Consider the following 27907-nt stretch of genomic DNA (forward strand, 5'->3'; position numbering starts at 1 on the left):
TTGGTGAAATTTATTGTATTTGAAGGAAAACAACTCTTACACACGTTCATAAAGGTGCTGCAAAATAAAAGCTATAGCACAATCAAATAGTGGACCGTATCCAAGGTGACGAAGAAAACACTGCTAGAAAGAGCTGCAAAAAACTGTTTGAAAAACTGAATTTTATGGGACTGGCAAACATACCGTCAGACCTATATTGATGAATGGACACTTGGTGTTTAGTAAAAAGAGATTACATTAAGAATTAGGGCTAAAATCTCCATTTTCTTATTACAATAAACAAAGTTTTAGGCAATTTGGCTCATTACGTTTTTGCCTGAGCCTGGTTGGTATTGCAGCCCACAAATAGCCTACTATGATATATCTTGACTTAGCTTCAGACAATTAAAGTTTGGCCTACTTCAAACATGTTCCGAGCAAAATCTAAAAAAGCTTGCCTTTTATAGACTTTCTGTGAGGAAGCAAATTTTCTCGAGCAAAATCGATCAAAATTATTTTATAAGCTAACCTATTTGAAAGTTTCCCAGGGGGCTATTTTTTGAAATATTATTTAGTTTATTGGTTTGAATTTTGAAATGTTTTCATAAATTTCTCATAACATTTCATCAACTTTAAATTGAAAACTCAGTAATGCAGCATTACTGTGAACAGTTTCAAGCCAGTAATCCATTTGGAAATAATTGGATTTTCATTGATTGGTAAAAAAAACGGATTAAATGCATTCTTCCGAAGAAGATCTGATAGAGCCTCCTTGCGAGGTTTGTCCACAACATTTATGTGTTGTCCTGTCGTACCATCTTGTGTAGCAGCAGAGAAAATTAGTTTCTTCAAGACTCTTCAGTTTGTTGTGGCAGCACATTGAAACCTATAAGTTTTTTGAAAGTTAGAGTGAAAGATAGCCTATGTAGGCTACAGCGTTACAATACATTTAGCCTACATCCTTCTTAGTCTTTGGTTTCATCATACAAAACACGCAGACTTTCCACACCTAATGGAGTGAAAGATTTGCGTGTCTTGGATAATGAAACCAAAGACTGGCTGCTCTCTAGTAGCCCTCCGGTGTATCCCTGGAGCATAGCTTATCTGAAGTGGTAAAAGAATAGACCCCCGGACCCAGAGGCTCACACGACGAAAAATAAGATCACATAGTGTAAAAATACTGCTCCAACGGTCAAACAAACCGTTATCAAAAATGTGCAAGGAGCCTGTTTTTGTTGGTTGCCACAAAAAGCACCATTTAAAAAAATGTAAGTGTAATCTAAGCTTCTTAAAATCAGTGGAAAAACTCACTTCTTTGTGATATGACCTTCCGTTGCAGCAAGCATCGGGAGCTGTGGGAATAGTTGGAATAATAACAGATGGCTCTTCGAAAGATGAACCTCGATTGGGTACATCTGGAGGCTTTGCTGATTTTCAAAAAAGTACCAATTAGTTATGCAGTAATTTGTTGATGTTGAAGTCAGGCTTTTTTTAAAGAAAACAATTTTTACATGTAATCTGAGTTATACAGTAGGCTATAAAAACAAAGTACAATTATATTTATCCAGCAGGCTATTAAGTTAACCGACTAAAGTGAATTTAAATAACATTAACTTTACGCTACCGTACTACAACAAAGGTAGCCAAATTATACTGTTTTTTTGGTATTTCCAGTACAATACAAGCTATGTGATTTGTTAAGCTTTCTGGAACAAGTTGACATGTTCGTCTGCTTGTTTTACCAAAATTCTCTCATCTCGTACTAAACCTAATCAATTTAGTAGGTTACAAAACTTGTCTCTCACAGTGCGCCTATAGCCTACTTACGGCAAAATCGTCTTCTTTTAATGGGAGGACAAAGCAAACCATCGTTGCATGTTGGGTAGACAGTAACCAGTAATTCAGGTAAACTTTCTTCTGGGAGGCTACAAGGATTGAGTGTGTAAAACTTGTGAGAGGTCGTCACAAATGGCCCTATGTCACAACCATCGCAAAAAATCACCGTGATGTTTTCCCTGCGATCAAAAACATTCTCAAATCAAATTTTAAAAGTGTATTTTATATAAATTTATGTCCACCCATCAACATTTTATCTTACAAGCTTTAAAAGGAAAACTTGTTAAGTTAAAGACCGTTTATTGCAAAGCACTTTGCTTTTGCATTACATTGGTAAAAGAGTCAAAAAGTTTTCAAAAATTTATTTCGGGACCTTTCATTGACAAAGTATTAGCTTGTTTTTTTCTGTGGTAAGTAGCCTACTTAAGGTATGCAGCAGAGTCAATATCCAAAAAATCATGTTTTGTCAAACAGGCTGAAGTCGCAAAAAGAAAACAGTGGCTTCAAACGAGTAGAGATTCTCCTAAGCAGGTTTTTGTTGTTGTAGTTAAAATAGTACAAATGATTTCTTACAATAGGATGAGCTTCATATAAAACCGACGATGACAATAGCCTATATTTATACATTCTAGCCTACACTTAGGCTTCAGTTCAGTTCAGTTCAGTTTATTTTTTGTTTTGTTGGCGAAAAAGAAAGACACAAAAAGCAAAAACACAATAAACACAAATAATTCGCGCAACAAGGATGGCAGCGAAAGACCAAAAGGTCACCAAAGTCAGCTGCCACCCAAACATTGCTTCAGATTCGCAAACTTACAAAGGCAGTTCGGTAACTTCGACAAAGAGGACTGTTGCGTTTATTCTTGTTATGGTTATGGTCCACTTGTCAGACGGCACAACGCATCTAAGACTAGAATCTCCGTCTCTGTTTTCTTCAAAAATAATTTGTACATAACTAATACAGTAGTTCATATATGGGATATTGCACTTGTACAGTACCAATACGTTCTTCCGATAAGATAAAACTATTCCTACTTGAAACTGAGTAATCCACAGTATAACGTAATCTAGCATCCAATGAGGTTTTCAAGCGGTTATGTTTCAGAGTTAATTACGTTATTTTTTCAATTCATGTTTACTGATCTGAATTTGTAACATGCTGACGAGTATTTTTACAATTAATGTTTATTGATCTGAACTTGTTACGTGCTGACGAATATTTTTACAATTCATGTTTACTGGTCTGAATTTGTTACGTGCTGACGAGTATTTTTACAATTCATGTTTACTGGTCTGAATTTGTTACGTGCTGACGAATATTTTTACAATTCATGTTTACTGGTCTGAATTTGTTACGTGCTGACGAGTATTTTTACATTTCATGTTTATTGATCTGAATTAGTAACGCGCTGACGAGTATTTTTAATGCTAAACTAAATTGCAGGCAAGATACTATATTTTATTATTTAATCTGTAATTTTGGGAATAATGGTGGTTTTTCAAACGCTTTAATTAAAAAAGGCCGACAAAATAATTTTTCACAACTAGAATACTTACTGCAAATAATGTCAATCGTCTCAGCTGTACTCAGAACGTTTTCTTTGGTAGCGCTTATCTGACCTGTGAACACTCGACCAGTTGTTGGCACTGTAATCTAAGAGTATAAGCTAACATGTTAACTGTTCGAAATCACAAGAGTAATTAATTGCCTATATTTTGTTGAGTTGTAAAGTTGGTTTTGGGGGTTACAACCCCCTCTTTGGCACACGTCTGACGTCACGATATTGAGAATGATGCTTTCAGTCTAAAAAAAAATTGCTTAATTTTAAACAAAACTGCATTAAAAGACCGAGTTTTGCCAATACCAAACATCTCAGCCAGGAATTAGCAACAAGAAAACATAGAGACTTGGCTTTATTTTCGAAAAATGCCTAAGAAAACATGATCTTATCCTTTTGCTATGCCACCGGACAGCACCATTTTACAGGAATATTCATACTTACATTCTTGTTGAAAATGCTCTCAGAATGCACCAAATTCAAAGCAATTTTTCAAAATTTTCTGGGGGAAGCCCCCCAGACCCCCCGCCGCTGGGTCGTCAACCCCCCCCCCCCTTTCAAAATTCCTGGCTACGCTACTGAACCCAATAGTCAAATATCTTCAAAAATAAAAGGATTCTGTCCATTTGGTAAAACATTTTAAGCCTCTAATTATTATTCAAAATAAAACTTCGTTACTAAACTTTTTATCAAATTTTTCTTCTGATTTACTGATGATCCAATGGGATGCATAGCGTGATAAAATATATTTAAAACTACTCTGTATTTATTACTGGATTAATTAATCTTTCTGCCAAAAATTTCAGTCACCACACCGACTCTGAGCGGGCTAAGTATGGAAAATTACAACACATCAAAAGCACGTACTTATATGTTGCTCAAACTATAAATCTTTTCACATTGAACAGGTTTAAAAACTTTAACTTTTTACAACTTGGCAAACAAACGTGGATGTTGGCAACTTTAAATTACGTTGTGACAATAATCAAACACGGTTCGCAGACATTCATTTGGATCTTACGTCAATGTTGAATGTATCCTTTGACAACGTGACCGGAGGCTGGGGAGTGGATATGTTGTTATAGAATACAAACGGAGAGTAGTGCAGCACAAAGCCATCCCAGTTTCCAAGCTGAGGCGGCTCCCAATTCAATGATATGGTGGAATACGCATCAGGATTTTTTTCATCCAGCAAAATCGTGCAACTTGACGATGCTTCTTTAGACGGTAGTGGCACTGCAATTGCACAAAAGAAGGTTAGCAACAAAACTGTAGGCCTACAGGGTAGGATAGCATCGAATTTGTTTCCATCAAAAACAATATCGTTTCAAGCTGCGTTATCTTGTTCTGGCTAACGTCAGCCGTGTTGCCAAGTATGAGTGTTTTTTATCCCTCCCAGATATTTACCTGTAACTTGAACAACTTGAGCGGGAATGCTTTCGAGTCTGTCTTCTCCCAAACACTGCGCAGTGACTGAGAGAGTGTAGATTGTCCCCGGCTGTAAACCTGGCAACGTAGCACTTCTGCCTGAAACAAAACGAAAAGTGTCAATTGAATCTAAGCTATTTTTTCTGAAACTAGCATACTGGTAGTGAGAGTTATATTTGAAAAGAAATTCCTAGCCTCTACAGTATGCTACCTTTGCATACAACCTACGTAGATGTTGTCAAAGCTCCTGTTTTGGTATGTTAAGCTTACGGTACTGGTAAGACGTATCTGCTAAAATAACTTTGGTATATGTTTTAAAACATAATAATGACGAAGGTATAGTCAACAACTGAATGTAACCGTATAGGGAATGTGTTCACTCCATCCAAGTTTAGGTGAAAGCGTTTCTCCACTTTTGATTGGTGTAAAATAAAAGTGTTGTAATAACTTTTACAGGCATCTGTGTGATGTGAAAATATTACATGAGTTTGCAATTGACACAACTCGTTAACTTTAATTATGAGTTAATTGTCTGCTGAGACAAGTGTCCAACTTAACGCCAACGCCGGCCACTATCATGACGCGATTCGCTTCCAACACAATCAAGATAGTCAATAAATTTATACAAATTAATAGCAAGCTTAATTGTGCCAACCGTTCTTTAATTTTGGACTGTTAAACACCTTTTTTTGTCAATCCAGCTTATTTCAGTGTGGTATGGTGCTCTCAAGAATGTTGTTACGACATGTCAAAGTAGAGGCCTACAAGACGTGCAAACTTTGTGCAATAAATTAAATCGCCATGTTTAAAGTAACCGCAAGTAAGCCAACACGTTGATTGTTGAAGTGTTTCTAACCATTATAGTTTTTTTTTAGAAAAAAAGCAATACTGTAACTCGGTAGGCTAATATGTTATGCCTCTTCATGCGTCCCGGGCCTGTCGATATTTCTGGTACCAGTAGGACACCAAAAATAATGCAAAAAATCAAAAGTAATTTTAAAGTAAGATTAAAAGTGGAATAACCATCATTCCTCGCAATCATGCAATTACTTTAGGCAATTTTTTCTACGCATTTTACATGAAAGAGATCATGATGGCTCTTTAAACTCTTATTGAAAGATTTCAACCATGACGTACATAAGATTGATTCTTTGAATTTATAACGGAAACATCTCTAGAGTAGAACTGTTATTGATCTTGCTATTTTTTCTTTCACAAAGTCCAACACTTTTTGACTAAAGTATTTATTAACCTTTTTATTCATATTAGTCTAAATTCCTCCAAAATTTTGATACAATTCAGCAATTCAGCCCCGTTAGCTCAGTTGGTTTGCGCGTGGCTTCGTTAACGACGAAGCTTCAAGATCAAGCGGCGCAGGTTCGACTTTCGGAGTCTGCGCTTGAGCAATGCACTCTAAGGACTGCTTTCCATTCAGCCGCATCTAGTGGATGGAATAATTCCACCGCAATGACACTTCGACAATCGGGAACTTCACTCTGTTAATCTCGGTAACCGGCCCTGCGTCAAGAGCTTTTACAAGTATGCGAAACTACCACGAATAACCTATCAAGGCTTTGTCAGTCTCAGAATAAAGATTCTAAACCAAACCAAACTGTTTATAAAAATCAATACATTTTCAAGTGCAGTAATTCTTACTTGTTCTTGGCCTCATAATATTCATCACGTTTTCTACTGAAATTTCGAATCCTGCGGTAGTTTGTCCTCCAGAATGTCGCCATTTTACTGAGATGGTACTCTCCGTAAAATCTGTGACTTGAAGGTTGGTGGGTGTTGTGGGTTCTAAACAAAAAGAAAAATTTTATATTTACTGAAAAAAAAGAAAAAAGTTTGGCTTAAAGATATTTATAACTTGAAATTATACGATATAAAATCTTAAGTGGAGCGAATTTAGAAGAGCACATATTATTGCTATTCTTCAAAACACATAAACCTGTTTCACCCTGGTGGGATCTTTAAAAAGTTCTTTAAAGTAATATATTTCTCTTTAGAAGCAATAATATTTTTTTTGAAGTTAAAATGTATGTAAAATTGTATGCACTGTACTTGCATGCAAAAAAGAGGGGATGACAAGAGCACGAAACTGCCTTTAAAACTTATTAGTTTTACTCACGTGTGGAGATCTCAACGCTTTGACTTCCCGTGCTTCTCATTTCTTTGTTTATAGTAAACAGTTCAAACCCATATGTGGTGCATGGTCTCAAACCAGTCAAATTCCTGCCCGAAGTTGTGGGATCAATCGGGGTTTCTATGATGATTTGCTCATTTGTTTCCGTGATGAGGGTCAGCTGCAAAGATCAAGCACAACTTTGTTCATCAAGCATCACTTTTGGGATGTTATTAAGAGATAAGATCTGTTTGAAGTGTGGCACTGAATGGTCTGTATTTGGACTTTCTTTACATTCACAGTAAATACAATCAGCAAACCATATAGATTATAGACCTACTGGGTGTCACAGCAGAAAACAACAAAAACAATAATAGGTCTACCGTATAGGCCTATACAACGAAGCATTATAGATAATGACTTGTAGGGCTGTAGGCCTATCACATAAATGCTCTTGGTTTCAAACTTTGAGATTTTGATTAAACTCTAATTATAGAACTTGTTAAAGCAATATGTCGTGCTCAATCTCGATATGAGCGAAAAACTGTTAAACTGTATTGCTCTTGTGTACTTTGTATCGCCACAGGCAAAAATCCTAATCGTGAAAACAGCGTTTGTTTCTCTGATGCACATGACCAGGCTGTGACCTTATGGCACCTTACCCATTTTAAAAGCATTATTTTCACATCTATCGAACATTATTCAACGTTAATTAAAAGCAGTTTTGGCTAAGTAATCTTCAACTCATCCCTATACTAGCAATGTTGTATGCAAGCACAGCTATCTGACGTACTTGCATTGTTGATGTGTGAGAAACCAATAACAGGAGGGTTTTGTACTTGATCTGAATGGCTGGAGTTTGCGCTTTGGTAAAAATTCGTTTTGTGTGGTTCAGTAGCATTTAGTTTTGATAGTTAAAGGCATTACAAAGATATTTCTTAGAAGAGTAGCCAAATCAGTTTTAAAATCAAAGCACATATTTAGTACCAGGTAAAATTGTTTCCAAGTCTAAAATTGTATCAAATGAAACATTATTTGATTCAATAAATGGCTAGACAATATTTAAAAGTGGTAAAGAAAATTATTTTTTTTTGTCGGAAAATTGTTTGAAATGAATCATTTTGTTTCATTTAACAAAATTAAGTCAAAAAATTGCTTCTTTGTAATAATTTCACTTTATGATTAAGCAATGGTATGTGGTGTAATGGTGGTCACTTTGGTAAAGACGGTTCCTTTTAACGAAAGTATATAAGAAATATGAACATTCAGCGGTATCTATGAAATTGACTATAATTCGCAATTATCTTATCGCCTTTGGTTGAAAATAAAATACAATGCATTTTGTTTGATTCATCGGAATTATATTTGAAGTAGACTAAGTGTTATCGGGTCTATGAAGCATTGAAGCTTGTCGTATAAATCTGAAAGCCAGGATATAAATTTTTGATTCCCCGTATCATCGCTACATCAGAGGCATTCAATACCCACCCACAATCAAGATTAAGAAAACTACATCAATTTTTATTCATTCTTAATGGTTTACAATTGGTTGTAAACGTTCTGCTGGCCTGGCAAAGCAATCTGTGGCCTATTTTTTAAAGTTGTCCTCTTTACAAAGAGTAGTTTAAATTCGTTGCGTATTTGAAATAACTTTTATCAAAATACTTAAGTGATATTGGCATCCATTGTACAATACCTAAAATAGTACATAGATCGTTCAGGTTTCTCAGGTCATTCATAACTCTATGTTGCAAACCACACATGTCTATTCAGTATTTGTTGTTTCAAGCAATAAATATAAAAAACAAAGAACGAGCAGAGAAAAACTTTCAAATTTTAAGCTTTTAACGCTTGTTGCTTGATTACCCACACACCGGGTCAGGTTGGTAACAAAAAAAATAGGCTAGGGGCCTACTGTTTGACGAAAAAATTAAAAAAATTAAATATTTGCGAAGAGCTAGTGAAATGATTTAGGCTGTATGAAACTATAGCTACTCGCATATTAATTAAATTGACAACTTACTTCAAAACCATCGAAAATGCCAGGAATAAGACCGGTCCAAGACACATAAGCAGTTGAGTTTGTCGTTTCCACCGTTGTCACAATTGGGGGATCCCCGGGTGGAAGAGTAATTGTGGCATTTACTGGGGCGCTAAATAGTGGCCCCAGGAAACCGTGACTGCAGGTGGTTGATCGAACAGTGACAGTATAAGTCTGACCAGGACTTAACTCAATGAACTCTCGTTCCTGTATCGATGACCTATCCTACAAAACATAAGAAGCAGTGAGTTTGTTTATAATTCAAACTCTATGGGGAGAGGAGCTGTAGTTCTTATATTATTAAATAAAATGTAGCCTACGGATAAAAGACTTCTTGTCCAAAACATTTCAAAAGACAAAAGATTTTGGAGACTAAATCAACAATTTCAAGTTTTTTTTTTATAAATTGCCTACTTTAGTTTACAATTAAAAATAAAACAATTTTTTACACAATTAAATTTTAATAAATTATGGCTGAAAATGTGTAGGCTTTGAGTATGTAAAGTCTTGAAAAGCATATTTGGTTGTGTCTGCTTTAGTATTGTTATAGTAAGACCAAGAAACATGCAATACTTGCAAAGCAGCAAATATAATAATGCAGCTACAAATTAAGATATTGTTCAAAGAACAAATTATCTCCATAGCTTGTTAGCATTGCTTGTACGCTCATTAAATAGAGATTTGTCTGCACTTCAGTAATATGAGAAAATAACCGCATTGCCCAAGAAACTGTTTGATAAGCTACGCATCGGTACTGCATAAAATGTAAGGCTTTAAATGATTTGATAATTTGTAAGCTGGGTTGTAAGAAAAATAAGTCCAAATACTGCTGAAACGTCTGTTACAAAGTAAAATATTGTGGTTGAATACCATGTTTGTATTGCATCAAATCACTGAACACAAGCTGGAAGTTTAAACTTGTTCAGCAGGTAATGTGACACACGACAAAGCGAGTACGAAATGTCACTGAGGACATGATGTTAAGGTGTGCTTGGGGTTACAGATTACACAATCCCGGATAATGACTACGAAGAATGCTGTTGCTTGTCTTTGTTCAAACGTTCTCTACAAATACTTAATTCCACATGGCAAGGGCATGGAACTTACAGTGTAGACTGCACGAAAATGAAACACGCAACAACTTTGGTACCAAGATGTTATTTGACCTCGTTATTTAGTAAAGTTTTGCATAGAAGCTTACCCTATACGCAAAAAATAGAGCATGAACTTACAATAACACGCAGTTGTATCTAAAAGATAAAAAAAACATTTATTAACCATTTACAATAGATTGCTGTTTTAGCACGTTTGCTCCACGCTCCAAAGGACGTCGGTTCGACACCGTTCCGGAGCACGAGGCTGTGTCTCGGCAAAACACTGTCATGCCAAAATAATGGGAACAGTTAACTCGTTGCCCACATGTTCCTTAGCTGCTTCCAGTTGTCTGTTGTGTTGCATTTGTAATCGCAGTATACTAAATCTCTTTGCAGTGGGCGCAATGTAAAATGTGATCATTTTTTTACTGGAAGAATGACGGCTTCGCTAAATGACTTGGTTACAATACGCTCACCCAATTAAAATAGGCAACTCAATTGTTTTCAGCACCCAGTCAAAGTAGTCGCGTAATTAGGTTTCTTGAACGTGGCCCTTGAGCATTAAGTTTACGAGCCTCCACGTTACTTGTTTACGACAATATAAACAAAGACTTACTGCGTTATGTCCCTGCCCATTTAAATGCTTGCACAAAGCTAATTTCTTTTGTGTGTGAACCTCCTAAACACGCTATTGTGAAACGTTAAAATCACAGACACAAAACTTCGAACGTGTTTTTTTATCCAGTGAAGAAACTGTACTTTGGTAAAGGTTGTACTGTATTTACATAAATTCTTTTGCCAAAAAGTTTTAGCAAAGAAACGGAATGGCTGAAACTCCTGGTCAATTTGAATGAAAAGTAAGCTTCAGATCCCCAAAAATAAAAAAACAGAAAATAAACTCAAGTGAAACAAGTAGGTTATTTGAAAATTAAATATATTGTTTAATGTTTATTGAACCGTCTGTTTCGAAAATAGCTTTATTTCAGATTAAAAAAGGTTCAGTTTTCAAAACGTTTTCAAATCCAAGTTCCTGCATTTTGAGTTCTGTTTGTTTTGTTCAGACATTAACATTTTTGCAAACTGTTTTTAGAACACTCCGAATCGGGAGCGTTTTCTTTGCAGTTTTTAAGCCTACAGCCTATCACTGAAAACATTTTTATCTAATTTTACAGTGGCTGATCAACGTATTAAATTAGACGGGCAGCCATCAGAGAGATATTTGTTTTTCTAATTGTCATACGCCAAGTATGTAAGTAGGCTATGTTGCTGAAAAGGTTAAAATGTAGAAACCAAATATATCTGCTACTGCTACGCGTATCAGTGCATGACTTTCACCACTGAATGCAAAATGTTCAGACATGCAAGCAAACTTTAGTTAGTAGCGTTGTTAAGCAAGCGTGGCATGCAGATAACTTTGTAGCAATGGTGTGGTGCTACAGGAGCGTGTCGGAGCTCCGCTCTACCATCTCTCCGCTGGAAATCTAATAAAAACCTGAAAACCTTGGTGCTAGCGACAAATTTTGTCATTTTATGAAAGTTAGAACCAAAGTACCCACCAGAGCTCTAAGGCCGTTGCGACGACAATTTGGGGCCTGAGCCAATGAGATTCTCGGCCCACAATCAACAATATTTACACGAAAAATACACTACATCCAAACACAGGGCCGGATTTAGCTGATGGGCAGCTTTGGGCACTTTAAGGAGGGCAGGAAGGCACCTGCACCCTCTGCCCCCCCTAAATCCGGGCCTGTCCAAACAATAGCTACGCGGTGTTTTATTCAAGTTCCGGGGCCCCTTAAGAGATTGCAGACCCTTAATAGTCATCCCGGACCCAAGTCAAAAAGTATCATCTAGAACTAGACCTCCTTGTCAATGCTCTTGGCTCCGGACCTTTGGTACCTATGAAGTTGCTACTACCTCCCTGGTTTGTAGTTACAAAATATTTAAATGCTACTTTCGTGCTATAGGTTGAATAGCTTGATTTTGCTTCATCGTTAAATCGCTCGTGACTGTCATGATTTCATGGAGCGAATCGCGTCCATAGAAATTTGATAAAAACGTAGGCTAATTTTTTACAATTTTTGCGGTGCTTATCAAAGCGTGACGTTTGTGTATATTTTTAGGAAAAAATACACACACCTATTATGAATGTCAACGTATCGTAAAACAAATTAAGAAACACAAAATCATTTATTTTACATTAGGTGAAAATGTTTGAAGAATTCAATGATTCTTTCACGTATTTCCAGCTGAAGTTAGCCTTGCACACAGCAGCAAAATGAACGTTGCATATTGCCAACAAATGTTATTGACACCAAATTTTAAACGAAAGACAAGTTTGTGGCAAACCGATTAGTGGATTCTTTGTTTATTAGATCACATAGAGATCATGTCAAGAGCATTTTTTTACGTTTTTTGTGTCTATTGTTAAAATACTACGGCTGAGTCGCTGTGACGCTATCTCAATTTAATGTAAAAGCTATTGAAAAAAAAAGAGAACAAGCATAGTTCACGTTTGATTCAATGCCTAATGGAAAAGCTCACAAACGCCGTAACATCACTTTCAACGCCCAAATTACGATACAATGTTTTGGTCACTGCATGTTTTGGTTACACTTGAACGCGCTAAACATCATGCATTCATGACGACGATGAATGCTGATCTGCAGGTGATCTAGAAAGTAGAAACTCAACCAATATTGTGCCCCATGCATACTTTTATCATGCTCTAACAACGTAAATGTTTACTAGTCGGTTGGCTTGTGGAAGAGTTGGATCATTCTCAGAAAATTCTTGCGTCCTGCGCTCGCTACAATATATCTCGTGACATCTCGGCAGTACCTGTGTTATATGTTAATAGTGCTCAAGTAGTAGTTGCCCAGACAGCAAAATCCGTCATTTTTACATTGATTCACTGTAAGTTCACATTTTTACAACAAAAAAAACAATGTAAAACAAATGACGGATTTTGCTGTTTGGGATCGCAGAATCACTTTGTTAGCTTCAATAATGCTGCACAAACTTAACCATATTAGGTTTCATTCATTGACCCTCTACAATAGCCAAGGCTTTTCAACCATTGTTAGTTTTTTAATGATGTTTATGTAAGAACATTATTATTTACACATAACAATCATTAAAAAACTGACACTTTACAGTAGAGTAATATCATTTTAATGATCACTGATTTATGCAAGAAAGGACACAATTGATACCAGCTTGCTTTATAGTCTTTGATTTGACCTGAACTGGTACCGAAATCAGATTTACCAGAAGCAGTGATGTGAATACAATAACACCATGTCCGTACTTTTCACGAAGAAAAGAGTTTTGTAAGTAAATGCAAATGCCGAATTGCGAATAAAATGATTATGGCAGTGCAGCTTTGAGTAGTTTCATCAGTAGGCCTACTACAGTAATTATATCACTTCACTATTTGCTTTTGCAAAATACCAGCAATAAACAGTTACTAAAATATCTTCTTCAAGAAGAAGAAGACTAAAATATTATCTAGTTAAATCAGCTGTTTCCTATTATCTCTGTGTTGTTGACTTTTGACGCAATCTAAACAACTGATTTTTCTTTCAGCTAAAAGTATGCGTTAAAGTTCCATGCTGTGTACTCGTTAAAGCAATTTGTTAAGCACTGACGTCATCAATGCAACTTACTCTGTCGTTGTCTGTCGGCTGCGATATCCTCCCGTCGTTCGGATTGATCGAAACGTCATAGCAGTCGCACACACCTCGCGATGGCCCTTCCCAGTTTGCTTTTATCCCTGGCACGTCCAAAGTGAAGGTGACGTCGCCGAATACTCCACTGATTGTCATCACAAGTTGATCGAAAGTTTCCAATCTTAAGTTGGTGGGAGGTTGAGGAACTAGAATAAAAAAGGAACTTTCAAGGAATAATATTTAGGCCTTTACCATGCAGTTCATTACTACTAACAAACTTACAAAGCTACTTTTTTTTTTATATATCGCTTCAAGGTCTGGTTACGTAGAGAAGAAGACTTTGAGTGACTCACCAACAAGAGAGCAATTATTTCAACATAAATTTATATGAAAAGACGAAGAACTAGGTTTTAAAGCAACACAAAGGTTTATGTGTTACGATATAAACGTTTCTAATACACAAGCCAATCAATATTGAAGTAAAGAAAAATGCTTAGAATCCATGCCTGTGTCTTGTAGCACGTTGCTGTTGTCGCTTTCAAGGTCCCCTCTCACGGTTCTAACGATAAACGAGTAGAAAAAACCCGGAGTTAGATTCTCGATAACAACTCGAGTGCTATTTGTGCTGAACATTCTTATTCTTGTTCCCGTTGAGAACACCTGTGAGAAACAATTGTTTAAAACTCCATGAAGCCATCACGAGCGCTTTCCGCTATCATACAGTAGAATTTATTTAGATATTTAATTAGTTGTTTGGCAAAATGAAGATAATGTGATGTTAAACGTATAGTAATTAAATTATAGTAAATATAGTAATTACTATATTTGATGTAATTTGCTCTGCTTGTTTTTTTGCTTGGCATTAAGCACTTTTTGAAGTATTAATATTATTTATTGCTTAGTAATTAAACTGCATGCTTAGACATAAACGTGGTTTTCATATGGCTTTCGCGGCTGGATGATTTTAACAAAACTCGGACCACTATGCTTCTCCATTTTATCATTTTTCCCGCAGTCAAAGATTTATTTATTATTTAGCCCGAATAACATTCACTTCCCAATCCCATGTAGCCTATACTATTTCGGCGGCTATCACAGATTCAAACTCTTAATTTTTCAATGTATTTCACCATCACAAAGGGTCTTAAAGCAAGCCTACAAAGCAGATGTACATAAGCTAGGGTGCAGTGTAACATAGATTATGATAATATGCTGATATTGCTAAGCATGATGTTAGTGCTAGGATGGGGCAGAAGACCGCAGGGTTAATGAAGTCAGTTGTCATTCATCAGTAGATTACATTCCGTCTGAAAAGCTAATGGAAGTTGATTTTATTTCTGAATGACCGAAATCAATGTTTACCCATTTTCCAATGCTTTGCAGGCCGAATTCCATCAGCTGCGATTCATGGTTTGAAAAACACAAACTTAAACGCTGATTGTTTTGCTCACCTCAACAGTAAAGCTGTCGTACAATTCATTGACTGGTGTTGTCCAGTTCAGGGTAATTGTTGTTGGAGTTACAGACTCAACGCTCAGTGCAGGTGCGGGGACAATGATCACTGGAAACCAGAAATAACGTTAACATAAATATACGCCCGAATAAAGTTGTCCGTGTGCAACCGTTTTGAAAGTGTGGTGCCTAAATTTAAAAAGGAGCCTTTTGACATGGGGCACATTTTGACAGAACAACTCCGTTTGCTGTACGGTACAGTAATTTCTCATCACTCATTGTTGTCTTAAAAAACGAAAAGTGAAAACATCGTTGGCACAATTTCCTAGCTTCAGAACTTCTATGGCAGATTACACCACTGTAGGATAGAAGTGCACCACGAAATATCAAACGTCGCGACAGTGTTAGAAATGGCTTTGTAATGATTAATGAACCTTAGAGTCTCATCAGCTATTGCTGGTGTATGCAAGTGCATTTACCCAGTCAGAAAATCAATCTTTTTGCATTGATTCAACACCAGACGTCTTGCTATCAAAATATCTATTCAATAAAAAAAATCTTTATTTGAATAATAGGCTAAGATTTTAATAAATGAATGTATAATATTTATAATTATTTTTATTGTTATTGCTTATTTTTTTATTATTACTTCATAAATCACCTATGCGATTTCACTGTTATGTCTCAGACTTTTGAGATCCATGAAGCAGCCGCAATCACAGCCGGCTGCCGTTCCACAGACAACGCTTTTGGAGGACATTCTAGAATTTCTGAAAGGTTATAACTAAATTCACGCAATCTCGAAACAGATTATATCCAAAAACTAAATGGGGCTCTTTTTCAACTTGCCAAACAAGTTTGTTGTCGGGAGCAGAAACTTACACGAAAACGTTACAAAAATGCAAGGAAATAAATCGGTCAGGTGGAAACTGATGCTTTGCATGAAAGTGACGATAATCTTTTTTACGTTTTCTGGTTTTGAGATGCGTCACTCACACTCGGTCTTGGAATGAAATGTCAAATACACATTGGCTTTTTGGTGTTCGATTTTGTTTTGATTGTATGCGTTCGATTTTTATCAGATTTAAAGTGTTTCCAAGTAGGGATGCCCAAAGTAGAATAATTGCCTATTCTAGAATTTATTTTCGGATCTAGAATTTCGAATCCTATTCTAGAATCCTCGGCGTAAATTTTTAACCTTTTCTTTTTATTGAGAAAATACACATAACGGCATGAAAAAGAAGCTTTACAAAGCCATCTTTTTAACAAGTTCTCAATCGTTCACAACAGTGATGAATTGCAATGTAGAACGTTTATCTCCTCCAGATGCTGCCCTGTCAGCCTTGTTCTGACTTTTCCAACAGTCAGCCCAGAGCTTGAAAACGATCGCTCCAAAGAACTTGCTCTGTTACAAGACTTGCAGCCAGGCGTATTTAAAAAAAAAAAAATTATAATTTTTTTCCTTTCTCCGTATTATTTTCGAATCCAATTACCCGATAAAAAAGCGGTTTTTAGATTCGAATCTGGATGGATTCGAATCTCAAGGATTTGAAATTCTACTTTGGGCATCCCTATTTCCAAGTCAGATATGAGGAAAAATGCAAACGATTGTAGTGAATTTAAGTAAAGTATTTTTACTAAGCAAAAAAGTGTTGAAGAGAAATATCGTGTAATGTTTCGTCATTGCCGTGTCTACACTGAAAAAGATTTTTTTCGCCTTCGATTTCAAAAAGAATTTTTGATTTCAAAAAGAAGAAGAAGAAGAAGAAGTTCTTTTATTTTGCATCATCAGCACATGCGAAAAAACAAAACAATACAAGATTACAATGTGAGCTAGGTTGTTTGCTGATGACGATGGGAGTGACAGAAGGACCGAACTGGTCATCGAGTCTGCCACACCCGTGTGGTGTCATGGCTTATTTAAAATGGAACGGTGTCGAAGTTGAACGCAAATATTGATTGATTGATATATTGATTGATTTGATTGATAGATATATATTATATACAACATAAAAAAAACAATACACATACGAAATTTAACAGTGCAGTATACAAAAAAAACAAAAAAAACAGAACTACTAGAAATGATGCAAAAATACAAAATGGCATATACAATATACATACAACACAGCATACTGGTAAGACAAAAGCAAATATCCAGTAATTAGCGAGATACGGTGAGAATAAGTAGAAGCAGTTGGATGGTACTATAGGCTATCAGTTACTTATACTCAGACATTAAGTGCAGTTTTAATTTTTTAGAAAAAAAAGGGGGAGAACGGGGTAAGTTGAACCGGAGGGTAAGTTGAACCACCCCTTATTTTGTCTAAATAAATTCGTAAAGAAATTCTTGTGCGTCACCTACTGGTTAAGTCAGTTCAGAACGCCATTTTATTCTAGGAATCATGAAGACAGCTGCAGTGGTTTGGTAGTGACTGAGCAGTACTGAATTTGTTGAGGTAAAAGTGAAAAATTCAAAAAAGTATTTTCGGTTTCATAAGTTCTAATGTTGAATGTATATTTATATGATATTGTAGCTAATATATGAGGTGGTACCACTGTAATATTTTGCCTAAAGCTTGTACACCTAGGTTTTATTGTTTCGATGAGAATTTACTTTAAAGTTGCAACACAGGTTTGGGGAAAGTTGAACCATTCAGATAAAGGTAAGTTGAACCATGGTTCAACTTACCTTACCGGCCAAATGTGACATCTGAGCATGGCACCAATGATACAGACCATGAAGAAAGTACAACAAAGTTAAGTGGAGCAGAGAGTATTAGCCTACAACTAGCAATAATCTTGATCATTTGACCACAAGCAGCTTTCATAATAATGGAAACTATGTGTCACCCGCACAGATCGTTCCCCTGCCAATTGCAGGCCCAAGAAAACAAACACGAAAAGGTCGTAAAAGATCTAAAACTCGAATTCTTACAGACACGCCAGAAAAAGAAATATTAGAATCTTTACATGCAGCAAAATTAGCAAAAAAGCACCAAAGAAACGACTAATTCTAGACGAAGAAACCGATACTGAAAGCGATAATTCAACTGAACTACAAGCTATCTGTGATGACAACAGTGATGATGATATGCCTATTGTTGAACCATCAGAAGGAGATTATGTGCTGGTGGGGTTTACAGGGAAAAAAAGAATTCTTCATTACGTAGGACTTGTCGAGTGTGTAGATGATAGCCTACAACTGGAGAATGTGAAGGCAACTTTTTAAAGAAGGGAAGGAATGATCCAGCAACTGACCAACCAGCATTCACATTCAAAGATGGAGATGAATGCTCCTTTCCCAAAAAGGACATTGTCATGACTCTTTCATTTCCTGAAATCAGTGGAACCACAAAGAGGCAAAACAAGTTTGTTTTCCCAGCAGAATTGAATAATTGGATGAATTTGCTTGAATAGTTGTTGCATTTTATTCTGCTTGATCTTGCAAAAACAATTTTTGTCATACCCTGTAGTAGCCTAATGTGTCTATTTACGTTAAATACTGTATATTGTAGGATAGCTGAAAATGTTGAATGTCAAGTTCCGGTAGCATTTAAATCAGCACATTAATCTATGATAATGGAGAAGTTGTATATCATCTCGGCAGTGTTAAATCTCAATTTACCTGAAAACATCTCAATGATGGTTTTCAGCTGCAGTATATACAATTAGGCGTATATTGATAGTGGTTCAACTAACCCTATTGTCCGGTTCAACTTACCCCATGAGCAGGGTAAGTTGAACCACAAGACTGATCATTTTAGGATTATATTTATGTACATAATAAAAGCTGCTACTGCAAATAATCTACTCGTAAACATGCATGATAGGTGTCACAAACTTGTGTCCAAGTATCAGGTTCTTAGTGCCAGTATTTTACGATCTGTGGCGATAATCGCGATAAACGGTTCAACTTACCCCGTTCTCCCCTACTAATTGTTTGCAGTTTTCTTAGCTGTTCCGGTAGTTTGTTCCAAGTGTTTGTTCCAAGAAATTTAATTGAGCGTTGACCAAGCTTTGTACGCATTCTTGGTTTAAAAAGCATATCTTTCTTAGCACCTCTGGTATTATAGTTATGAGTTTCCTTACTAGGACGAAAGTACTCAAAAAAAATTGCTGGTAGATGTCCTTTATTGCTTTTATAAACAAACTTGCATACTTCTATTAAAAACATGTCTTCGATTTGTAGCAAGTTGCTTTTATTGAAAAGAGATTTGGTGGGAATTCTGTCCTTAATCTTGGTAAAGTTTAAACAGCGAATGATGCGATTGTGTACTAGATTTAAAGGATACAGTTCCGTTTTAGACGCACGACCCCAACAGATAATACCATACATTAGATGGGAGTGAACTAGAGCATAGTAAACTGCTCTTAATGTCTGGGAATTTACGTACTTTCTTAATCGATATAGAGCACCACAGCTTTGAGAAAGTTTTGTTGAGATTATATTGATGTGCTGTTTCCATGATAACGACTCATCAAATGTTATTCCTAAGTATTTGTAGGTGTTTGTGCGTTGCAATCTGGTATTTTGAAAAGTTATTTCTAGATTTGAATTTTCTCGGACAAACTTTGACCCAAACAACATGTATTTGGTTTTGCTTACATTAATTGTTAACTTGTTTGTATGCATCCAGTTTTGAATCATTAGGAGGTTAGAATTCACTTTTTCTTGCAATCTAGTAGGGCTTTTATCCTTAATACATAGTAGTGTATCATCAGCAAACAAACGAGTCTCAAATTCAGAAGCGTGATTAAGGTCATTAATGTAGATAATGAACAACAGTGGACCAAGAACTGAGCCTTGGGGTACACCACATTTGATTTCTTCATATTTAGAATTTGTAGTACCAAACTGCACAAACTGGTAACGGTGATTTAAGTAAGACTTTAATAAATTATAAGCATTTCCTCTGATGCCATAATGATCTAGTTTCTTTAAAAGGATTTCATGGTCAACAGTGTCAAATGCTTTAGCAAGATCAATAAAGATACTACATGTAACAAAACCATCATCACAATTTTGTAGTAGTTGTTCATAGATATCCGTAGCAGCTAATGTGGTTGAATGTCCACCTCTGAAACCAAACTGTTGTTGGGACAAAACATTGAATTTTTCAAAAAAATTTACTAACTAAAAAGAATTCATCGTGACAAATGGGATGCCTAGTGAAGAAAACCACACTAGCATCAACAATCGCGAGTCGTGGTCATACTAGGTCTTCTATTTGTTAGGGGTGCTTCTGAGTGCTTTCCAACTCATCTCTGACGATGCAAGTTATTCGTGAGTTCAATTTCATTTTTTCACTAATCATTAAAGTGAAACATATCTTCCATAACCGAGCAAGGGTCTGGAAAAAAGTAGAAGCGACAAAACGTGAACGTTAAAGCGTGCACGAAGCCGAAATGACTTGTTAAATTGTATAGCCTATAAAGATTAACACAGTTGCAACGCTTTCTTCGTATCATTTAATAGTCTTTTCTTTGTTCTGTTTGTAAGATAACATAATGAGCTTTATTTCGTCGCATTACTTTTAAATTGTAATCTTGCTGTAATTACCATTTACAACAGCACACGTTATAGTAATTATGATTTATTACACAAAACAAAACTTTAACTGGCTGTGCGTAGTGTGTAGTATTGGGCCGTTTTCTACCAGTCTATTGCTTATGTTTAAAGATCTAACTGCACCTTGTTGACTTTGCCCTCAAGCAGTGGCGCCGCCAGACCTTCAACATTGGGGGGGCAAAATATTGACAGTGCAAGACAGTACTATAGTCAAAAATTTTGAAAAGGGGGGTGTTGACAGCCGGCGGGCGAAGCCCGATGGCGTGTTCGCCGAAGGCGGCCCTTAGCGGCGGGGGGTCTGGGGGGCCTCCCCCAGAAAATTTTGAAAAATTACTTTGAATTTGGTGCATTCTGAGAGCATTTTCAACAAAATTGTGGGTATGAATATTTCTTTAAAATGGTGCTGTCCGGTGGCATAGCAAAAGGATAAGATCATGTTTTCTTCGGCATTTTTTCGGAAATAAAGCTAAGTCTCTATGTTTTCTTGTTGCTAATTCCAGACTGAGATATTTAAATGTTTGGTATTGGCAAAACTCGCTTTTTTAATGCAGTTTGGTTTAAAATTAGGCAAACCTAGTTTTAGAGACATAGGTTGATTGCTTTTTTTTTGCGAGATTATTACAGTTTTATTATTTATCAATTTTCTCCTTGGTTGATTCAAAAAACAATCTTATTCCGGTAAGTCACTAACTTTTATGCTCTGAAGTCAACTCAAAGTTTAGAAAATGTAACGTCATAGAGGTCATACATCTTGATGAGTGTCGAACAAAAAGCTTTGAGACAATGAAGTTACTTTAGGCTATTTCTGATATATTCAAGTTTTGTATAACGAATAGCTGTTTAGATGTTAATCTAGATCAAACAAGCGATCTCAGCAGTTGCAGATGGCTTGCATCCTTGCACAGTTTGACGAGAAATTACATCATAGGCTAAAACTTTTCTTGTAAACAATGTATTAACATCCGTAAATTCAATTTGAAAGGTTGAAACCCCCGAACCCCCCTCCCTTGGCTACGCCACTGGTGCAAGACATGCAAGACAGTGGTATATTATTTATTTTCTCTTGTTTTCTACCAGGGCTGGAAAAAAATGTTTAGCTTTCCGGGAATCTGTTTTTTAGAGAAAAAATTTCCCGCGGCTTACAATCACGATAATGAGAACCTTATATTTTACTGATCTCCGGAGCTGACGTAAACCTTAAAAGTCATGTCGACATACTCTTGATGCCCCCCTTATCGAAAATTGTTCTTTGTAATACCGCTTTGAAGGAGGATTACGACTATGAACAAAAGAATAAATTTTAAACTTTATATTTGTATTGAATATACATGACGTAATGTCTTCCAACCTTATCACATTTTTTTTCATTACGTAATATTTACCACCACCAAACCACTTTTGACGATCGAATTTGTTAATTTATTATTCGGTAAAATGTTTAGATGATGTCACGTCATTACGCCGATTTGAGATATAATTTCATTCATGACGTCGTATGGATGAAAAACTTTTACAAGTTTTATACTCTGCTGAGATTAAAGAAGAAACATAAATGATAAATATTGGAGAAATTGAGTCTCCTTTACAACTTAAGAATCGAACAACTCAAAACTGCTGAAACAAAACGTTTTGTTTAAGTGAAAGAACCACTGCAAGCAACTAATGCCAAAATGCGCGCGGAAGAAGTCATGGGAATGTGAGGTATTAAAAATTTAACAGGTTGTTATTTTTCTACATCAATGTGACTTTAGTTAAAACTTTAAAAAGTCTATATCTTTGCTTCTGTAGAAAATCTTTTTATCTACTGTATAATTTAGTCATCAAGGTTTTCCATACTTTTTTTTAAAGAGAGAGCTGTTACCCCCCCCCCCTTGCAACTTGAGTTGACTTACTTGAGGTTGGGATCCAAATATTAAAAAAAAAATATTAATATGTATTAATAAAAAAAAAAAAAATTAAAAAGATGATGCCCAAAACATTGGGGGGGCAGCTGCCCCGCCTGCCCCCCCCCCTGCCGGCGCCACTGCCCTCAAGGCAATGGCGGTTAGAAGATGCAAAGGACTTATATTTTTGTCCAAAATTGTAAAGTTTGTTTTGTGTAATCTTCTGTTTGCTAACGAAAAACTACAACTTCTAACTTGTTTAAAAGGATTTGTGACAGAAACTCATTTGCTTTAGATATTTCTGGGATACTTTACTCTGTTTTTGGCATTAGCAATTATTTTTACAATTTCGATTTTTTTTTTCTGATGGAGTGAGCTAAACCACAATGATTCTTACATTACAAGCAATAGAAAGTTAGAAACTAACCATTTAATTGCAAATCGTCAAAAATAGATTAATGTAAACAAATATTATTAAAGTCTAATCACCGTAAACACAAAATTAAATAATATTTCAGTCCCTAAAAATTCTCAGCAGTTGCATTGCGACAACTCAAAGCGATAGTCCTCCACAAATTGTTGTTTGCGATTGTCTTGCGTTTATTTGTGCAATTGGACATGTTTGTTCTTGTTTAGAATTAAGCAAAATTTAATATTCCATCAACAACTTTTATCCTTACTAAAACACAATCAGGCCTACACACAAAACAACTTGTATAAAAACTTTTATAACTGCATGAAAAGATCACCTGATCAGTAGCGTAGCCAGGAATTTTGAAAGGGGGGGGGGGGGGTTTGACCACCCAGCGGCGGGGGGTCTGGGGGGCCTCCCCAAGAAAATTTTGAAAAATAACTTTGAATTTGGTGCATTCTGAGAGCATTTTCAACAAAAATGTGGGTACGAATATTCCTGTAAAATGGTGCTGTCCGGTAGCATAGCAAAAAGGATAAGGTCATGTTTTCTTCGGCATTTTTCGGAAATAAAGCTTAGTCTCTACGTTTTCTTGTTGCTAATTCCTGGCTGAGATGTTTGGTATTGGCAAAACTCGCTCTTTTAATGCAATTTTGTTTAAAATTAGGCAATTTTTTTTTAGACTGAAAGCATCATTCTCAATATCGTGACGTCATATGCGTGCCAAAAGGGGGGGGGGGTTATAACCCCCAACCCCCCCCTTGGCTACGCCACTGCACCTGATTATAGGCTCAAGGCGTCCAATAAATTAGAAGATTATTTTACGATCTTAAAGTGAAGCAAATTGACAATAATTTCGGTTTATGGAAAGCGACAGCAATGTTAAAGGGCGGGGAAACCCAAATTAACTTTTTGCGAGTTTTTTTGTTTCAGCGTGATGTCATTGTGTACAACATGCGTTTTAGCAAAAAAAAAAATCCAAATTTTGTTGCCCTCGTCTCGCTAAGGCCGCTTTTGTTTGATACCCGTTTGCGAGGTCTCGCGCGCATCAAGCTGTGATGCTGTTCACTGTGACGTCACAAGGTACATATAGTTGTGGCCAAAATTTTAAGACCAGACTTGATTTATGACCATTTTTGCATTACTTCAAATACTGCATCAGATATTGTTTCAGTTGCATCATCTTTATGCATCATCTTTATGCATCATCTTATATCTAATGCAGTATTTTGAAGTAATGCAAAAATCGTCATAAATCAAGTCTGGTCTTAAACTTTTGGCAACAACTATATGTACCTTGTGACGTCACAGAGAACAGCATCACAGCTTGATGCGCAACGAGACCTCGCAAACGGGTATCAAACAAAAGCGGCCTTAGCGAGACGAGGGCAACAAAATTTGGATTTTTTTATTGCTAAAACGCATGTTGTACACAATGACATCACTCTGAAACGAAAAACTGGCAAAGTTAATTTGGGTTTCCCCGCCCTTTAAGGTGAGAGCGTACAACGAAAGAATACCAAATGCATTATCACACAAAATAAATGATCGTAGCCTATTTGGTTCGTGTTAAAAATTGATCAATTTTAGCTGCAGCAAAACGAAGATGTGTCCATTGATGTGAGATAGCATTTCTGTAGAAATGTTGAAGGCCATATCACCTGCAATCAACCACAGACGCAAGAATGCGTATTTTTGGCAAGGAGAATTCCCCTAAAGTTATTTTGAAAAACAACCGAAGTCAAAATGGACATTTTCTTGACGGTACGATACGTCCAAGCGACGTGATGCATACTACTAATCAATTTTTCCCTTTATTTTGTGTTGAATCAGTGGAAAGAACTGCGTCGTTCAAATGGTCGTTTGCAAGATGACAATGAATCTGCAGTGTTGAAATTACCTTGTCAAATTAACAAAAAGCTTGGCTGGTACTAGTATAATTCAGGGAAAGGTAGCACTGTTATCATCCTATTATCGTGTAGCCTACTGCCACAATAGATATTCGCTGATTGGATAATTAAACCTGAAGCTTAATAATTAGATAGTTGTTTCACTTGGAGAATATCATCGAAAATGACAATTACAGAGCAAAGCGAAATACCCAACTGTGATTTGTTCGCTTGGAATGTAATTGGCTGAAGAATGGCTTTATGATTGAACTATTCTTGCACAACGTTTTTATGTATTGAAGGATTGCGAACTTCAACAATAGATACTAACAAGTAAACTCAAAAATCAAATAATCACAATGCTAGGGTCTGACAATATTCGATTTTATAATCTTTTTGGTTAATATTTAAAGCATTTTATGACTTTGTGTGTGAAAAAGTTACCAGTAAAATGTAAAATTTTTGACGAATTGTAGCTTAAAGAAAAAGTGTGTTTAATCAAAGGCATAATTCATGCGATAGGCAGAAGAAAAGACGCCACTGAGGCAAGCAAAGTTTTGCAACTCGGCCCTCGGATCAATTTATATTTTGTACCAGAAATGTAAAATTTGTATGGAAAAATCTAACCAGTCGAAGCTCATTTAGATATGCTGCCCCTGGGACAAGCTCCATTTACATTATCGATTAGAACTTTTTCTACTTTTTGACATTTGTTTTATCGTTTTCACTCGTCAATCATCACTAAAGAAAGTGAAACGAGATTTGTTTCCCCAAACAAGATTAGGGATCATTTTTCTGCAAACGTAGATTTGCGTGGCAACCACACTTGCTCATTTGTTATCTGACATCATTTGCAGTATCTGATCAATCATATAAAATAAACAAAAAACTCGTTAAACGTTACTTTGTAAATTTTTTGTTTTGCATTTTTTGATTTTAGGTTTACGCATGTTTGCCTGAGATAGTAGAAATACATAAAACATCATATGTTTTGGTACAATTCTTATGCTTTAACCTACTTTTAAAAACGACACCGCAAGAAATGCGTTTGCTTAAACTAAAGAAGAAAACTGCATTGCTCATGGACAATTAGTAAAGCTGTGAGTGAAATTTTTAAAAGAGGTTGAGAATGTCTAAAAATCAAAACTTGTTTTTCTTTTAAATACGGTACGAGAAAAGACAAAATAGCGCTACGTCCAACCACAATGCGTTAAACAGCGTAACTTTCATTTATGCAAAATTACATTTTTTTAACTGTAGCTTACACCTGCAAAATATAGAAACTTGAAATCTTACCAGCTGAAGCCAAATTGATAACAAGAAATAAGACTGCTGCTATTCCGTGCGTGAATCCCCAACTCATTCTGTATTCTTTGTTACCCTAAAAATACCAAGTTCACTTATTTCTATGGGTAGGTTGGATGTAATTAAACGGACAACTTTCAACATAACAAAGTAAAAAGTGATTGGATTTGACATACAAAAAATATGAAAATATTTGTTGCCTATAGTTTGTAGTTAGTTGCCTATTTTTGCCTATAGTTGCTTATTTCTGCGCTTAATTGCTTTTAGTAGCTTTGCACAATTCTCATTGGACTATCTTCATTAATTTTAACAATTCAGCATATTTTTCAAGATTTTAGAGAAAACTGTTCCTGCAATGCTATTACAAGCTGATATTTATATCAAAGAGTTGCTGAATCAGGATAAAATTATAGAGATCGACAGGTTATCTCATCCGAAAAGTAGAGTATTGCTCAGAAGCGCTAGACTACTGGAATGCGACCTTGCAGTGATGTTGCACATTCGTGTTCTTTGATGGTACCGCCAAACGGTCAAAAGCTTTGTGACACCACTGACAAGTAGTAAACTCAGACAAAAAATAGACGTTGAATCAATGCAAAAGCGACTAATTTGCTGTCTCTTAAGATACGCCATTGGAAAGAATAGCAAAGTATGCAGTTTTTTGATCATCGATTTTTATCAAACATGTAATAGTCCTGTTCACGCTCTTTGATGATTTGTAAGTATATCCTACAAAGTTGTTGTTCATTGGGTAACAGTGCTGGTTTAATCTCTTTATGACAAATTGCAGCATATCGCTTGTGAAAACAAATCAGAAACAAATATGGATTGGAATGTCATCTAAAAACGTACGCCTGTTATTACCTATTATCCATGAGACCCAACGTGAGCGTATAAAACTATTAAAATTTTGCGCTACAGCAAAAATTGTTGTTGTGATTAATATAAAATGCTAGACCATGGTTAGACCTAGAATACTGGGTGAAAACGAGAAACGATGGATTAAAATGTTGTTTAAAAATCAATAATTATAAATCGATATTATACGAATATTGCATCAACCTACCAATTCAGTTTACCTGTGACACTGGCTTCAAATAAACGTCTAATCCTTCTCAACCGTCCGCCGCTCTCTGTTAAACCCCCCAAATTTGTACAATTTTGAACGTGATCAACAATAACGTCAACAAAAAGAACTATTGTAATAAAGTTTTTTTCTGAAATTGATTTTAAAACTTTAGACCAAAAACAATATTCTTGTTTTCTCTGTTAATTAAGTTGACTGATTTAAAAAAAATATCTTGCAAGCTAAGTCCTACAACGTGTGCAATAAAGCGTTTGCTCTCAACTTTGCTCAATGATTGTATCATACTCTGGCCTTCAACGACGTGTTCTTTCTTCAAGACCATCTTGGCCCCAAGCTCAAGGCTGACTGCCAGTTTGAAGTTTACCGCTGTCAGAGTCACGTCAAATGCCCGAGGCCACAATGGCAGGCTTGGTTGTTTTGAAACCACAAATTTGTACCACGCATATAAAGAAATAACAGACAGAAAGTAAATTAATCTTTATAGCATTTCATTGCTTTCAGATATTTTTTTAGAAAGTAAGAAATTTATGAATACGTGCGTTTAAAACAACGGCAACGGCAACGAATCCAAGTT

The 27907-nt window shown here is 36.0% G+C and overlaps 1 protein-coding gene across 1 annotated transcript; it reads right to left on the reverse strand.

The window, feature by feature from the left end:
• Positions 1 to 27443, reverse strand: LOC145774457 (uncharacterized). Its single transcript, XM_082585715.1, has 16 exons — positions 27326 to 27443; positions 26238 to 26322; positions 15185 to 15294; positions 14240 to 14393; positions 13731 to 13939; positions 12811 to 12903; positions 8951 to 9193; positions 6934 to 7108; positions 6459 to 6602; positions 4782 to 4901; positions 4396 to 4610; positions 3373 to 3469; positions 2633 to 2747; positions 1807 to 1994; positions 1291 to 1406; positions 1 to 865 (listed from the first exon to the last, which is right to left on the reverse strand). The coding sequence occupies exons 2-16, from the start codon at positions 26302 to 26304 to the stop codon at positions 713 to 715; spliced, it is 2199 nt and encodes a 732-aa protein (XP_082441841.1). The 5' UTR covers positions 26305 to 26322; positions 27326 to 27443; the 3' UTR covers positions 1 to 712.
• Between the last annotated feature and the right edge of the window lie 464 nt (positions 27444 to 27907).

This window comes from Aplidium turbinatum, chromosome 1, assembly GCF_918807975.1.
Source record: "Aplidium turbinatum chromosome 1, kaAplTurb1.1, whole genome shotgun sequence".
Classification (NCBI taxonomy): Eukaryota; Metazoa; Chordata; class Ascidiacea; order Aplousobranchia; family Polyclinidae; genus Aplidium; species Aplidium turbinatum.